The sequence below is a fragment of the Pelodiscus sinensis genome, chromosome 22 (genome assembly GCF_052426305.1).
Source record: "Pelodiscus sinensis isolate ZL-2025 chromosome 22, ASM5242630v1, whole genome shotgun sequence".
Classification (NCBI taxonomy): Eukaryota; Metazoa; Chordata; order Testudines; family Trionychidae; genus Pelodiscus; species Pelodiscus sinensis.
Genome location: NC_143073.1, coordinates 9447796 through 9464836, shown reverse-complemented (window position 1 = coordinate 9464836; position 17041 = coordinate 9447796). Strand labels below are relative to the sequence as shown.

At 57.0% G+C, this 17041-nt stretch overlaps 2 protein-coding genes across 2 annotated transcripts in view; one reads left to right on the top strand and one right to left on the bottom strand.

The window, feature by feature from the left end:
• The window catches only part of KLHDC9 (kelch domain containing 9), a 32333-nt gene that overhangs the window by 9929 nt on the left and 5363 nt on the right, over positions 1-17041 (bottom strand). The window lies entirely within an intron of this gene.
• On the top strand, positions 312-16576 carry LOC102447139 (V-type proton ATPase catalytic subunit A-like). The gene is made up of 14 exons (XM_075906990.2): positions 312-436; positions 2902-3030; positions 3894-4108; positions 6674-6811; positions 7507-7658; positions 9280-9442; positions 10493-10601; positions 10996-11118; positions 11881-11995; positions 13313-13376; positions 13477-13680; positions 13778-13872; positions 14935-15106; positions 16397-16576. Exons 1-14 carry the CDS (start codon positions 355-357, stop codon positions 16487-16489), a joined length of 1854 nt encoding a protein of 617 aa, XP_075763105.2. The 5' UTR covers positions 312-354; the 3' UTR covers positions 16490-16576.

The window sequence follows — 17041 nt, the reverse complement described above, 5'->3', positions numbered from 1 at the left end:
GGCCACGGACTCAAGGGGCACTTCAGGCTCCCCTCCTCCATGCCAGAGAGACCCCTGGGACCCACTGAGTGTTGGCACTTGGCGTGTTTCAGTTGTGAGCTCCATGGGGAAGCCCAGGTCACACACTCCTGCGCCTACCAGCAGCCCTGTCTTGGGGGTAGAGGGGGGAAGAGGCATTTGATGGGAGGCATGGCTGGCCTAAATCTCAAGCAAGAGAGAACTTGACAGGCACCAATTCCCTGTAGAACAGTGCGAGCAGCCAGCTGGGTCTGCAGGGCACCAGCAGAGCAACCCCCTAGTTTGATTTAAATGTGTCTCTCTTTGGAAACTCAGCCGCCGCTGAACCCGGGAGCCATGGAGTTCTCCAGCCTGCCTACGCTAGAGGATGAGGAGAAGGAGAGCACGCTGGGGTTTGTCCACGGTGTCTCCGGGCCAGGTAGGTGAGAGTGGTGCACTTCCCAGGAGCAGGCAGACTTTGGGTGCTAGGAATCCGGGCCCTGCTGGGACAATCTGAGGACAATCTACCCCAGGGTCTGGGATGCCGGCCACCAAGCCTGGCCAGAGCTCATTTCCTAGCCACGCTGGGGAAGAAGCACATCTGGCCACAAAACAAGGGCAGAGCAAAGAAATCTGGATTTTTTCCCCTTTTTAAGATACAATGGAAGCATTTATTATTAATATCACAGAATTTAAATGGCTGGTTTAAAATTGCATCCAGCTATTTACTTCCCAGTGGCTGATGCTTGGCTTTCTCCCCAGTGTCCATTGCCAAGGGGGATATTTTCATCCTGTTCCTTGACAGGCCCGTATGCAGGGGTGCGTGCAAAGGGCAAAAGCACCCCTCCCCCATGGTCCTCCATGGGGCTGCTTCTGGTGCATTGCCCCAGCCTCCCTTCTCCATGCTCTGGCCAGCTGGGGGAAGGCTGGGGCAGTGCACTGGGGCCGTGCAATGCTTGAGCCTCCCCCACCCCAGACTTCAGCCGGCCAAGGGAATGCTGGGGCTGATTTCCCCCCTCTCCCCCAGGAGCAAAACTGGGAGGTGGGGCTGGGTCTCGCTCCTGAGGGAAAGGGGTGGGAAATCAGCCCCAGCCTTCCCCCAGCTGGCCGGAGCATGCTTACTTGGACCATAGGGGGATGCGTTCACACCCTTGCAGTCCACATTTACCAAAAAAGCACTCCCCAAAGAATTCCTGCATACGGGCCTGCTTGAAATACTTTCCCAGAAGTTGGTGAGGTTTCACAGGGATCATTCACTCCCCCCACTTCCCCTCCAGGCCAAGAAGTTTGTCACAATTTGACCACAACAGCACACATTCCCCCACCCTGGATAGCCCCACAGCCCCTGCTACGGTCACAGCCAGCTCGGCCTTCCGGCCGACAGCCTATGCATCTAAAAAGGCTCCCAGTAGCTCTGTGGTGAGAGTCCTCATCGCTATGCACAGCCCTGGAAGAAGCAATTGTGGTTGGAAGCGATAGAGATTTGATGCCACTCACCGAAAAGTGTTAGTAAAAATCCAGCTGCAGCTGCTATAGACATTTATCCTTGGGCTTAATTTTAAGTACACAAGTCCGGCTGTGTCTAGACTGGCCAGTTTTTCTGGAAAATCAGCCGCTTTTCCGGAAAAACTTGCCAGCTGTCTACACTGGCTGCTTGAATTTCCGCAAAAGCACTGACTTCCTACTGTTAGAAATCAGTGCTTTTTGCGGAAATACTAGGCTGCTCCCATTCGGGCAAAAGTCCCTTTTGCGCAAAAGGGCCAGTGTAGACAGCTCAGATTTGTTTTCCGCAAAAAAGCCCCGATCGCGAAAATGGCCATCGGGGCTTTTTTACGGAAAAGCGTGTCTAGATTGGCACGGACGCTTTTCCGCAAAAAGTGCTTTTGCGGAAAAGCGTCCGTGCCAATCTAGATGCTCTTTTCCAAAAATGCTTTTAACGGAAAATTTTTCCGTTAAAAGCGTTTCCGGAAAATCATGCCAGTCTAGACGTAGCTGTAGTGTCATTGGACAAGTGCTAATAATACCCTGTTCTTCATCAGTAGATCTTCAAGGGCTTTACAGAGGAGGTCAGTAGCTGTAGCCCCAACGTACACATGGGGAAACTGAGACATGTGGCAAGGCCATGACCACACAGGTCACCTGGCAGGCCAGTGGTAGAACTGGGGATAGAACCCAGGGCTTCTAAGGGTTGGGAGGGATCAGGAGCCTTGCTAGTTTGGTTTTAGCCTGTGGTAGTTGGTAACATTCAGGTCAGATGCCCCTCCAGCTGTGGCAATTAGCACCTCCCCTGCCCTGAGCCCCCAGCATTGATAACTCAGTCCATCCTGCATTTCAGGCGGAAGCTGCAGCAGCCCCAACGTTCCTTCCCACTGGCCAGATGGACCCGCCCCCCCATCCAGTCCCCCAAAAGAAATGATTGAAAACATCCTAAGAGATTTTTAAGAGTGATCAGAACAATGACTTAAAGGGCCTTGATTTCCTGCCCCTGGGGCAGGGGCAGGGGATATGAGCAGGGGGCCAGGGAAGGAGTGGGGCGGAAGGGGTAGAGGTCACAGAAGGAGTTGAGATGGGGTAGGAGCAGAAGAGACCGTATGCAGCGGCGTGGGGAGGGAGTGTGGGCGGGAGGGACATGGAAGAGTTGGGGGAGGGGGTGTGGCAGGTGGATAGGGAGGAATCAGGGAGAGGAACAGAGCAGGGGCAAGGGTGGGAGCAAGGGAATACAGGGGGAGAGAAAGGGGTGGAGCAGGTGAGAGCAGAGGAGGTAGGGTAGGGGATACAAGTGTGGGGGCAGGTGAGCTCTGGGTGCTAGGAGCCATGCGGGCCCCCTGGCTCAGGGCATCTCCCCTCCCCTAGCTCAGCCCGGGTTCCATCCCCTGGGTCTAACCCCCCATCTCTTCCCGCCAGTGGTCACTGCCAGCAGCATGGCCGGGGCCGCCATGTACGAGCTGGTGCGTGTGGGGCACACAGAGCTAGTGGGCGAGATCATCCGCCTCGAGGGAGACCTGGCCACCATCCAGGTGTATGAAGAGACCTGTATCCTTGCTGCCAGGCCACACCCCCTGATCCCGCAAGGCCACGCCCCAACCCCTGCCTGACCATGCCCCCATGACCTCTGCCAGGCCACGACCCTGACCCCACAAAGCCACGCCCCTGACTCCTGCCTGACCATGCCCCCATGACCTCTGCCAGGCCACGCCCCTGACCCCACAAGGCCACGCCCCAACCCCACAAAGCCATGCCCCTGACCCCTGCCTGACCATGCCCCCATGACCTCTGCCAGGCCACGCCCCAACCCCACAAAGCCACGCCCCTGACCCCTGCCTGACCATGCCCCCATGACTTCTGCCAGGCCACACCCCTGAACTTCTACCAGGCCACGTCCCCTGAACCCCCTGCCAGGTCACACCCCCTGAAATCCCTGGCCAGGCTACGCTCCCCTGAACCACTCTCCAGGCCATGCCCCTCCATTCCCCTATGGGTCATGTCCTGTGAAGCCTCCCACAAAGCCTTTCTCCCTGTCCCCCCACCAGGTTATACCCCCTGAACCCTCCTAGGTCATGTCCTCTAAACACCCTCGCCAGGCCACTTCCCTTGAACTCCCTCTGGCAGGCCGTGCCTCCTACTGCTCTGGCCAGGCTGCATCTTCTTCCCTACCCAACCAGGCCATCCCCCGCCCCAAATTCTCCCTGCCAGGGTGTGCCTCCTGCCCCCCTATGCGGCCATGTCCCTTGAAACACCCCCCAGGCTGTGCCCCTTCCAGGCCTGCACCTTGTGCCCTTTGATCACCTGGCCATGCCCATCTAGTTGCAGCCTCCTCTATTTATCCATTGTGGAGGGACCGAGCCAACTAGTCCCTCCCCCCCATCCCTGTGCATGTTCCTGAACGCTGGTGACAGCGGGGGTCTGCGTGGGGGACCCAGTGCTGCGGACGGGGAAGCCGCTCTCCGTGGAGCTGGGCCCGGGCATCATGGGCTCCATCTTTGACGGTATCCAGCGCCCCCTGAAGGACATCACGGAGCTGACCCAGAGCATCTACATCCCCCGCGGTATCAACATCCCCGCGCTGTCCAAGGACATCAAGTGGGACTTCATTCCAAGCCAGAGCGTCCGGGTAGGGGCCCGGCACGGGGCAGCACCTGACGTGGGGAGACTTTGTCAGCAATTTTGCCTTCGCCGAGCCAGTTCCTGGGCATCTGGAGGGCACCACCTGCAGGGGTCACTGTATCACCAGGCATGGGCTGTGCCCAGCTCTGACGGCAGATGCAGCATACCCGGAAATGCCCCAGTAGAGCAAGAGGACCAGCTATCCAGGAATGTGCCCTGGGGTCGCAGCCTCACGCTAGCACCTCCAGGTGCACAGCACCCCCTAGTGCTGCTGCGGATAGCGTCCCCTTGTGCAAACTGAAAAACTTGAAATTTGGCCCCTGCATTTCCTAAACTCCTTGGCCCCGAGGGACATGAGGAAACCAGAACTTTTGTTCCTGGACCTATTTGTCTGTTCCTGCTGCTCCTTTCCATCTCTCAGGTCATCACAACAGGGATACATTGGGGACACCTCAACCAGAGACCTCCTCTGGGGAAGGGAATGCGGGGCAGGTGTATCCCTGAGGATAAGCCAGGACCCAGGAGCCCAGACAACTGTGGATCATTCCTCCCCAACTACTTCTGATTGGGGAGGAATGTTCCCCATATGAGGCAGGCAGCCCTTGGAGAACAGAGAGGGTCAGTGCCACAGAGCACCCCCTGCTAGTCATATGTCTACATGAACAAAGCATGTCAAACATTCCCTGGGTAATTACAGGGTAATAAGCAGTGTTCCCTGTAAGTTGTGCACTCAGGAGAGACTCAAATGCCGTCCAGCTGATTAGCAGAGCGCCCACAGTGCGGTGTTTTGTTTCTACTAGTAGTGCCCATAGCACATGCCTCTGTGCACATAAAAATTTATTCTGCACATGGATGGAAAAAATCCACACATGAATGGAAAAGATTAGAGGTGACAAGCTTTGTGGGTAGGGGGAAGAGTTAGAAGTGGTATATCTTGACTTTAGTAAGGCATTTGATTCTGTCTCCCAAGATCTTCTCATAAACAAACTCCTAGATGGAGTTACTAACTATAAAAAGGGTGCATAACTGTTTCCAGAGAGTAGGTAGCAATGGTTCACAGTCAAACTGGAAGGGCATATTGAGTGAGGTTCCAAAGGGATCAGTTCTGGGCTGGTTCTGTTCAATATCTTCATCAATGATTTAGATGTTGGCATAGAGAGTACACTTATAAAGTGTATGGATTATGCCAAGATAGGAATGCTTCCAAGTGCTTTGGAGGACAGGGTTAAAATTAAAAATGATGTGGACAAACTGGAGAAATGATATGAAGTAAATAGGTTGAAATTCAATAAGGGCAAATGCAAAATATAGGTTGACCCTCTGTAGTCTGACAGTCTCAGGTTTGGGAAAATCCATGGCCCAGCATGATTTTAGTTAGCCGGATGTCCACTTATCATGGGTGTGGCCAAGTTTCCTCCAGTCCCATAATATTTGTTTACAGACACACCAGACCTAAGTCTCAATGTTCTGTGCTGTTATTTAGCTCTAATTTACCCCAAATGTCTTCTAACATCCCAGTAAGCAGGGAAAGTGTTGATAATGCTGTAAGACGATATTGACCTCCCATGGTCTTTTTTTTCTTTTAATCATAGAACTGGAAGAGACCTCAGAAGGTCATCAAGTCCAGCCCCCTGCTCTAGGCAGGACCAATCCCATCTAAATCAACCCGGCCAGGGCTTTGTCAAGACGAGACTTAAACACCTGGTCAAATTCTCTGGTTCGGCACCGGTCAAATCCTGAAGGTGCTGGACTAGAGAGGTTCAATCTGTACTCCAATCATTTGCACACACATAAAATAGAAGGAAGGAGAACTGCAGAAAGGGAGCTGTGGATCACAAGCTAAGGATGAATCATCAGTGTAATCCTACAGGGAAAAACCCCCCCAAACGTCATTGTGGGATGTGTTATAGCAGGAGTGTTGTAAGCAAGATTCGAGATGTAATTCTGCTCTGCATTGATTATCCCCAAATGGGATATTATGTCTAGTTGTGGATGCCATGTTTCAGTAAAAAATGTGGAGAAATTGGAGAGGGTCCAGAAAAGAACAACAAAAACGATGAAAGGTCTAGAAAACATGACCTATGAGGGAAGACAGAAAGAACTGGGTTTGTTTAGTTTGGAAAAGAGAGGACTGAGCGGGGACATGAGAGCAGCTTTCAAGTATCTAAAAGGGTGTTACAAGGAAGAGGGAGAAAAATTGTTCTCCTTGGTCTCTGATAACAGGACAAGAAGCAATGGGCTTAAATTGCAGCAGGGGAGGTTTAGGCTGGATATTAGGAAAAAGTTCCGTAACTGTTGGGGTGGTTAAACACTGGAATAAATTGCCTAGGGAAGTTGTGGACTCTCCATCATTGGAGATATTTAAGAGCAGGTTAGACAGACACCTGTCAGGGATGATCCAGACAGTGCTTGGTCCTGCCAAGAGGGCAGGGGACTGGACTTAATGACCTCTGGAGGTCCCTTCTAGTCCTATGATTCTATTCTATAATTCTGTGGTGACCGGGCTGCCTTAGCCCTGCAGCCTTCCATGAGATGTGGTCCTGTATCTCACGCTTCTCTTCCCCCTTTTCAGGTCGGGAGCCATGTGACTGGTGGGGACATCTATGGCCTGGTGACCGAGAACTCCCTCATCAAGCACAAGATCATGGTGCCGCCCCGGAGCCATGGCACTGTGACCTATATTGCCCCTCCAGGGCACTATGATGTCTCGGTAATGTGACTACCGGGGGTGGGTTGTGTGGGAAGCACTCAGTTGGGCTCAAAGACAGTGATTGGTCTAGAGCAATGCCTGTTTCCTGCTGTTTATACCACAAGAAGCATTCGAAGCTGGGCATGCAGGTCTGATCCAGTTGGTCTGAGCAGTGCAGTTTGGCTCTGAGTCCATGTCGGGCGGATTTGGACCTAGGAGTCTGGCTCGGGCTCATCTTAAGCCTGTTGCATTTTGATTTTATTTTTAGAAAAAAATGTTTTTTGGTTAGTCCAGCAACTGAGTTGCTCTTCCTGTGTCTCAAACGTTGCCATCAGATGATCACTTCCTGTTTGCTTATTAATAAGCCACAATCCCCTTTATTTAATGAGCCCTTCATATTCCTCTCCCAGGAACTGGCTCCTCCCTGCAATCAGTTGTAGCCCTGGGACAAGCAGTTCTCTTACACTGGAGAGTCTAATATCCCTCACCTCTGCAGGTTTAGAGATGGGGAAACCGAGGCCCAGAGTGGGCACACTGAGACATCAGGGGCTGGGGAGGGCCCAGAATATGGGGAGCACAAAGATAATTAAAGCCCCTAAGCCCCTTCCCGCCCAGTGCAGGGATGATGTAGCTGAGACTCAGCCCAGGGTTGGCTTTCCCCCTCCTCGGGGTGGCTGGCTCCGGGCCCTGCTCAGCCATGTCTGCCCTGCCCCCAGGATGTGGTGCTGGAGCTGGACTTCGAGGGTGTGGCAGAGCAGCTCACCATGGTGCAGGTGTGGCCTGTGCGGCAGATCCGGCCTGTGATGGAGAAACTCCCTGCCAACTACCCGCTGCTGACCGGCCAGAGGGTCCTGGATGCCCTGTTTCCGTAAGAGACGCCCCTTGCCCCACGCTCAGCCTGCTGCTGGCGGGAGGGACAGTGCTGGGGAGCTCACACGATGCTCAGGGTGGTGGAGGGGAAGACCCCAGGGAGATGGTGAGACTGTGGCTTTCCCTCCATGTCCCCTGGCGCCAGAGGCAAAGACAAGGGAGAGCAGTGAGAAGTGGGTGTCTTACAGTGTCCAACAGCAGGGGATGCTGTGGGGAATGGGGCAAGAACATTGGCCATGAAAGGAGCTACTCCCAGCTCCTGCCTCTCCCAACAGGAGGCGCTGTGCAGAGTGGGGCAGGAGGACTGGCTGTGGGGGGAGCTCCTGGCTACTCCCAACCCCTGCCCTCTCCCAGCAGGGTGCGTGGTGGGGGAGTGGGGCAGGAGGACTGGCCGGGGTGGGGAGCTCCTGGCTACTCCCAGCCCCTGCCTCTCCCAGCAGGGGGTGCTGTGGGGTGTGGGGTAGGAGGGCTGGCTATGAGGGGAACTCCCAGCCCTGCCTCAGTCAACTGGGGCGTTGGACCCTCAGTCATAGATCCAAGTGTGCGATGTATTTACGCAGCTTTGGTTTTCTCTGATGCCTCAGCTCCGGCTCCTGGGCCGGCAGCTCCCCCCTCCCTGTGCCATGGGAAGTCCGAGGGAATACTGATCACTTTCCAGCCGCGGTTGAGTCTTTTGGAGGGATGCCAATGTCTCCTCTTGCCGGCACTGCTGGCGTGGCAAGCCTGCCTCTTCCTTCTCTCCCCCTCATTGCTCCTGCTTTCAGCCCTGTGCCCCCCCTCCCCCCCGCAATTCCTCCTGCCCCCGCTCTTGGCCTTTACACAGCGCAAAACACGGAGCATTTCACACACGCTTTGCCCCAGTGCTGGTGACACTGCTGCAGCTGGAGACCCCCTGGGGGCGAGCAGGCGGCTTTATCCCTGACAGGCCCCCCAACCAGTGTCACTCTCTCCAGGGTAGTGATGGAAGGCTGGTTGCTAGGAGCTTTACTCTGGCATCTATAGCTCCCTGCTCCCTTTGGTGCTTAGTATATTTGCTGCCCCATCTTGCCCTCCCCCCTGTTGGTGTAGCAGCTGGGACCCACAAGTGGCTGTCAGCAGGGACTGAGCCCCAGTCTACAAGCACCCAGAGCACAACAAGCCTGTGCTGTGTGCAGGGCCGGCCCACAACATTTTGGCACCTGAGGCGGGGAGCTCAAAGGACGCCCCCATGCCCCCTCGCTTGGGCCAAAACTTGGAAAGGTCTCTTGTGCCCTCCTTCCTCCAGCACAGCACTCCACCATCTCTGCATCTAGAGCAGAGAGAATACCTCTGCACCAGCAGCAGACACAATTTTCTACACTCTGGGTCCTAGTGGCACTCCCCTCCCCCAGTCTGGCACCTGAGGCGACTGCCTCAGTTCACCTCACGGTAGGGCCAGCCCTGGCCGTGTGGGCTGCAGGAGTGAGGGGTAGAGGTTAAGTCACCGGCCAGCAGGGGGCGCCCTGTCACACACCCTGCCACCGTGTGGCTGCTCTGAGTGACCCAGGGAATGGTGGGAACAGGGGAGCCGTGGAAGGGGAGGGGGACAGTGCCCCAGGCTGCTTCCCGTGCTGTTGGCTCAGGGCGCCCTTGCTCCACAGGTGTGTCCAGGGCGGGACCACAGCCATCCCGGGGGCCTTTGGCTGCGGCAAGACGGTGATTTCCCAGTCGCTGTCCAAGTACTCCAACAGCGACGTCATCATCTACGTGGGGTGTGGCGAGCGCGGCAACGAGATGTCGGAGGTGCTGCGGGATTTCCCCGAGGTGAGCGAGAGTGGGAGCCCGCGGGGGGGGGGGGGTACACCCAGCTGGGGGTGGGAGCCACGGGCCATGGGAGGCATCTCATTGATGAGGGGGTGTGATCCATGGATGATGGGGGGAGGAGGGAGCCCTGGGCAATGGAGAGGTGGGAGCCCTGGACCATGGCGGAGGGTGTGAGGGGGAAACTCCCTTGTACTGGGGGCAGCTCATGAGCTGGGGGTGCTGTGGGCTTGCTGGGATCCTGTGTTGTCTGCGTTTCTCCAGTCAAACCTGGGCTCAGGAGCCATGTGCCTTCTGCCACCAACATCTGCAGCTCCCCTTGGGCATGTCGGAGCTGCTCCTCACTGGGACTCCTAGCCAGTCCGGTAGGGGTAGTGTTGGACTGGTCCCAGCTGGAACCCTCTCTTGGGGTCTCCTGAGACCTCTTCCACTTGGATCTCCAGGACTTCAGTCTGGCTGCAGTCTCGTCACTCGGGCTAATCCCAGGGAAGGGCGCCCCACACAGCCAGAGTCACAGACACACCAGACCTCTCCAGTCTGGAGCCTTTACTGAACTTTTGGGGCCTGGCTTGCTCACTGTGTGGGAGCCAATCCCTGTGCTGCAGCCTCTGTCCAAGCTTGACCTCCACGTCACTCTCCTCTCCATCTGACACTTGTCTTGTCCATTGTTATCTTTTCGGTAATAAATGGTTCCTCAGGTGTTCTCCCTCTTGTCTTAACTAGCTCAGACGTCTTGTCTTCTCTGCACCCTGACTGTTAGCACAAACATGCTGTTTCCAGCCTGCTAAGCATTTTCCTTCCCTGCTCCTATCTCCTAAGAGATGGGTCTGTCCATGTTTAATTATGTATGGCAGGCAGGCCTATGTTCCTATACCCCCTGGCCGGGTGGGCACAAGCCATGCTGGGACCCTCCTGGCTGGGCCAGAAGTGGTGGGCTGGCCAGTCCCAAAGGGGGACTCCTGGCTGGTTCAGTGGGCGTGTACAGGGCTAGTGCTGGTTGGGAGACCTTTGGGGCCTGTCCCGAGCACTGACTCTGCTGCACTTTGCCCCCAGCTCACCATGGAGGTGGACGGGAAGACAGAGACCATCATGAAGCGCACCGCCCTGGTGGCCAACACATCCAACATGCCCGTGGCTGCTCGGGAGGCCTCCATCTACACAGGTGAGCACCTGTGCCCTTGCTATCTGTCATGTATCCCCCAACATGGTGCCCGCAGGAGGGACTCCCTGATGCATGGAAAGCGGGGGAAAGGTTCAGCCTCCCAGGCCCCAGCTTTGTGGGACAAAGCATCACAGAATTCAGTCCGACTCACAGTCTGCCAGGGCTGGGGTAGCAGGGGCTACGGGTCGGGAATGAGGGGCACTGGCAGAGCTGGGAGGGAGCAGGGTTGGACAGCAGGGGGCTGTGGGTCGGGACTGAGGGGCACTGGCAGAGCTGGGAGGGAGCAGGGTTGGACAGCAGGGGGCTGTGGGTCGGGAGTGAGGGGCACTGGCAGAGCTGTGGGGCTCTGGCAGGGATCTGTGGGATTTGTGTTGCTGATGCTGGCATCCCATAGGGATCACGCTTTCTGAGTATTTCCGCGACATGGGCTACCACGTCAGCATGATGGCCGACTCCACCTCCCGCTGGGCCGAGGCGCTGCGCGAGATCTCCGGCCGGCTGGCGGAGATGCCTGCAGGTGATGCTCTGCCTGCTGTGCGGCCAGGGCCCTGCATGGAGGGCCGCTGGGGGTCCATTGGGGGCGGGGCATGATTAACCTCAATTCTGAACCCCTCTGGGAAAGCAAAATGGGGCCCAGCAAGTGTGCATCCCCCCAGATCCAGCCATGCTCCCTGCGGCAGCTGGTTCCCAGCGCTGGGGATGGGGCCTGCTCCATTGCTGGGTGTTCTGACATGTCTTCCCTCTGCACCCCTCTGCCTCGATTGGTGCAGTCCCATCCCCCTATCCAGCCCCGATTGGTTCTGTCCCTTTTCTATGGCCACCCCCCTCTTGCTGCCCCGATTGGTGTCATCCCCAGGGACATCCCAAGCAGCCCCTGATTGTTTCTCTTCCTTTTCCATGGTCACCCCCCTCTTGCTGGCCCAGTTGGTACCATCCCCAGGGGCATCTCCAGATTAGTGTTGTCCTGTCCCCAGGGCACCCCCAGGGGTCCTGTCCGAGAGGGCTTAGGCCATGATGGGCAGAGGGGTTCCCAGCCCCAATGTGGGGATCAGCGAGGTAGGGGACTAAATGCACTGCAAGGAGCTAGGCGGTCCTGAGACAGAGCCCCCTCTGCTTCCCCTATGAGAGGGACTCCAGCCACGTTGCCAGCCCCCCATTAGCTTGTGATCTCCAATCTCCTACCCCTCTGACCCAGCCTGGTCCAGAAGGTTCCCCCTGCTGCAGCTGAGACCCGCCCTGCTTCAGGCATCCCCAGTTACCCTGTGGCTTTGCTTTCCAGACAGCGGGTACCCTGCCTACCTCGGCGCCCGCCTGGCCTCCTTCTATGAGAGGGCGGGACGAGTGAAGTGCCTGGGCACCCCGGAGCGGGAGGGGAGCGTCAGCATCGTCGGCGCGTGAGTCCTTCCTCCCTTCCCTGAGTGTCTGGCCACCCGGCTGTGATGTCGTGACACTGATGAGGTGGGGGAGTCGAAGTCAACATGGGGAAAGGCCCCTGACACCCTGATGCACCCTGATACCTCCACAACCTCCAAGTTCCCGACATCCCCTCCCTGACCCCCAACGCTCTATCCAGCCACTTCTGTATTTTGCCACCTATCTCTACATCCATCCATCCATCCATCCATCCACCTGTCTATCCATTTATCTATCTCTGCACCCACCTCCACCAGAATCTATCTACCCATCTCTGCATCCATCCATTCACCTGTCCATCCATTTCCCTACCCTTTCTTGCATCCATCCATCCATCCATCCATCCATCCATCCAGTGTGCCCTAATGACACATTAGGGTGCATTAGGAGGAGCATTGCCAGCTGATCCAGAGAAGTGATTATTCCCCTTTATTCGGCACTGGTGAGGCCACATCTGGAGTATTGTGTCCAGTTCTGGGCCCCCCACTATAGAAAGGATGTGGACACATTGGAGAGGGTCCAGCAGAGGGCAACCAAAATAATTAGGGGGCTGGAGCACATTTCCTACGAGGAGAGGCTGAGGGGTTTGGGATTATTTAGTCTGCAGAAGAGAAGAGTGAGGGGGGATTTGAGAGCAGCCTTCAACTACCTGAAGGGAGGTTCCAGAGAGTCTGGAGAGAGGCTGTTCTCAGTGGAGACAGATGGCAGAACAAGGAGCAATGGTCTCACGTTACAGTGGGGGAGGTCTAGGTTGGATATTAGGGAAAACCATTTCCCTAGGAGGGTGGGGAAGCACTGGGATGGTTTCCCTAGGGAGGGGGTGGAATCTCCATCCCTAGAGGTTTTTAAGTCCTGGCTTGATGAAGCCCTGGCTGGGATGATTTAGTTGGGATTGGTCCTGCTTTGGGCAGGGGGCTGGACTCGATGACTCCTGAGGTCTCTTCCAACCCCAGGATTCTGTGATCCCCCCCATTCACACACACCCGCATCCATCCAGCCATCTATCCTGCATCTGCTCACTCCAGCATCTATCCACCCATCCTTACCTCCGTCCATCTGTAAGGGCTACACATACACCTATCCATCCATCTGTTCAGCTATCCATTTACCTATCCCTGCACCCATCCACCCTAGCATCCATCCCTCCATCCACACAGTGTCTGCCCCACGTTCATTGCTGTGGTACCTTAGCCCCACTGGGTGGGGGGTAGGAAGCTAAGCCCCAGCAGGATCCAGCTGTGGACTAGCGGACAGAGAGGCAGGTTGCTCTGACTAAGTTCCTCTCTGTGTTACCCCAGTGTGTCTCCCCCGGGAGGGGACTTCTCCGACCCTGTGACCTCTGCGACCCTGGGGATCGTCCAGGTGAGTCTCCCTGGGGCCTTTGACCGCCCTTGGGAATCACCCCCTCCCCCAGTCCTGACCCTGTTCTCACTAACCAGCGTGTCTCTCCCGCCCTGCCCAGGTCTTCTGGGGGCTGGACAAGAAGCTGGCCCAGCGGAAGCACTTCCCCTCGGTGAACTGGCTCATCAGCTACAGCAAGTACATGAGGGCGCTGGACGAGCACTACGAGCGCCATCACCCCGAGTTCACCGCCCTGCGCACCAAGGCTAAGGAGATCCTGCAGGAGGAGGAGGACCTGGCCGAGATCGTGCAGCTCGTGGGCAAGGTGAGGAGGTGGGGATGGGGGGGATGGGGAGGGGAAGGAAGGAGGGAGGGGTGGAGGTGGAGAGAAGGGCTAACCGACCCCCCCCCTTCTCCCACAGGCCTCCCTGGCTGAGTCTGACAAGATCACGCTGGAAGTGGCCAAGCTCATCAAGGACGACTTCTTGCAGCAGAATGGCTACTCCTCCTATGACAGGTGCCAGCTGCCCCAGCCCCGGCCTGCCCCACAGCCCTGGACCCACAGCCCATGGCCCCCGGCCTGCCCCACAGCCCTGGACCCACAGCCCCCGGCCTGCCCCACAGCCACAGCCCCGGCCTGCCCCACAGCCTTGGACCCACAGCCCATGGCCCCCAGCCTGCCCCACAGCCATGGTCCCCGGCCTGCCCCATAGCCACAGCCCCGGCCTGCCCCACAGCCCTGGACCCCGCCTGCCCCACAGCCCTGGACCCACAGCCATGGCCCCCTGAGGGCCCCACAATCCCAGCTCTGTTTGCCCTACAGCCATGGACCCCAGCCAGCCCCCCAGCCCCGGCCGCTCTCCATCCATGCCCATACATCCCTATCATGCTCTATCCATCCCCATACACCCAAATTGCTCTCCATCCCTCCACCTCATCTCTCTGTCCCGCCATTCCCTCCAGCAGTCACAGCCACACCTGGGCATTGGTTATGTCCAGAGTTCGCTCTCTTCTCCCTACCCCAGTGGCTCAGCGGTTCTGGCTGAAGAAGGCATTCTTCTCTTCCTGTCCTAAATGACTGCTGGGCGTTGATGGGCCGCACCCCAAAGTCAGCCGGGTTTAGCATAGGGGAGACAATTCCCTGCTGGCTTCCACTGGGTGGATCTCCTCTGGCATGGGAAACAGGAGTGAGGGCAAAGCAGGGATTGGGGCCAAAGGCCACTGGGGCGATGAAAGGGGCGGTGGTGGGCTGACGTTGATCAGGGAGGGCTCTGCCTGGTAGGAAGAACTGGTGCTGAGTATGGCCCAGTGATGGTAGCCTTGGAGCCCAGCCTGGCAGAGGGAATTTTGGACGCTCAGGGCACATGGGGATCTAGCTCCTCTCTAGCTCCCTCCCCACTCCGAGCACACTCTGTTGTTGATGGACCCCCGCCCCCTCCCGTTCCTGCCCCGAGCTGCTGCTGCTCCAGGAGGGCCTTGCTGTAGGGGACTCCAGGGAGCAGCTCCAGTGTTGTGTCCATAGGGGCTGCCCCAGAGACTCCCTGACACCCCAGGGCTGTCTCTGTCTCTGTCGCGGCAGGTTCTGTCCCTTCTACAAGACGGTGGGGATGCTGCAGAACATGATCGCCTTCCACGACCTGGCCCAGCACGCAGTGGAGACCACAGCCCACTCCGAGAACAGGATCACCTGGGCCGTGATCCGCGAGAACCTTGGGGACATCATGTACAAGCTGAGCTCCATGAAGTTCAAGGTGAGAGGCCGCACAGCTGTAGCTCTGCGCTAGTGTATGTTATGGCAGGGGCAGTCGGCCCTGGGGCTGACATGTATTAGCTAATTAAACTGCTCCAGAATGGCAGGTGCGGCATGGCTTTCAAATCCATTTGTCCAGCCGTCCACCTCCATCCATCCATCCACTCTCTATCTATCTAGCCACTTACCCACCGCCCTACCCTCCATCCCTCTGTCCACCCACCCACCCCATCCATCCACCCACCAACCCTCCATCCATCTAGCCACCAACCCGCCTACCATCTCTTCATCTACCCACCTGCCCACCCTCCATCCATCTAGCCACCCATTATCCATCTAACTACTATATCATCCATCCATCCCTCCACTGATTATCCATCAATCCACCTACACTTCATCTATCCATCCATCTGCCCCCCCTCCATCCATCTAGCCACCCATTGTCCATCTAGCCACTATCATCCATCTCTCCACCGATTATCCATCCATCCTTCCACCATCCATCCAGCCACTGACCATCCATCCATCCTACTCTTCCACCCACCCACACTTCCATGCAACTCCTTCCTTCCGCCTGCAGTTTCTCTAGCTAGCTGTCCCCTTGCCATTGGAGCATTGAGAGGCCCTTCTGTGACACCAGATTACTTCCTACCAAGCATCTCGAGGAACCGCCCTCTCGCTCCCCTGCAGACTTGCTGGCATCACTCAGCCCACTGCCTTGTGACCAGACTGTCACATGCAGGACAGAGATGCCATCTGGGACCTTAGCCATGCTCCCATATGGGAAGGGATTCCCTTTGGCCCCTCCCTTTTGTTATGGCCCCAGCCCCACCCCCCAACCATTCACCCCCACCCTAGCCTGGAGCCACTCCCACACCCCAATCCCTCATCCTCACCCAGAGCCCACACCACAATCCACTGCCCCAGCCCCGAGATGCCTCCTCCACCGTAAACCCTTTGTCCCCCCACCCCATACAAAGAAGAGGGGGCAGGACTTGGACCCATTCTGGGCCCCACCAAAAGTTCCCCGAACCTGCCACCTCGGCATGTTAGGCTCCCTAAATCAGAGACCAGTTTGGCAAAAGTTGTCCCTAAATTTGTACTAGCCCAACAGGATCCTGCTCTTCAGAGGCCCCTGCACTGCTACGGTAACACACATAATCTGAAAGGCTGATAGTAAACGGAGACTCAGGTGCTGCACCCTTTGCGCCTTCCCTGGCCTTCCCCTCTGGTCTGAGGCAAGGGGTCTTTCTAACAACTGACGCTCGCTCACTCGTCTCTCCTTTCCAAGGACCCGGGGAAGGACGGGGAAGCGAAGATTAAGGCGGATTACGTGCAGCTGAATGAGGAAATGCAGAACGCTTTCCGCGGCCTGGAGGACTGAGGGGCGGGAGCTGGGCTCTTGGCTGGTTGGCTGGCGATTTGGGTCTTGATCAGTAACGTCTGTTTTTATAAAACCCTGTTAAAATGGCTCGTTTGCTCCCAAATTCCCTTGTCGTGAGTCGGCTGTGATGGATGGCACCCTCCTGTAACCCATTTCCTGGCGTGGGTCACCCTGATCGCTACCCGTGGGGCCTCCGTTTCCTTTGCGAAGGCTAGTGCTCCGTTGGGGGAGGGAAGGGGCCGGGCCCAGCAGATATGGGCTGTGCAGACAGTAGGGTTGTTGCTAATGATGAGTGTGAGAGTTCCAGGAAGGATGTTCCCAGAAGCAGGGCAGGATTCTGTCCTAGTGCCCTGGGAATCTTCGGGACCGGCCAAGAGCCCAGCGCGTTCGCCTAGAAATTGGACACGTTGCACTGCAGTCTGTAACTCGCTGCATCTCGCCGTGGGGCAGCAGCAGGGGGCGTGTGAGCAGCCCGGCCACCCCAGACAGGAGGCAGTGTCATGGGGTCACCTGGAATTGGTTCAGCCGAAGTAGGGCTCTGGGGCAGACGCA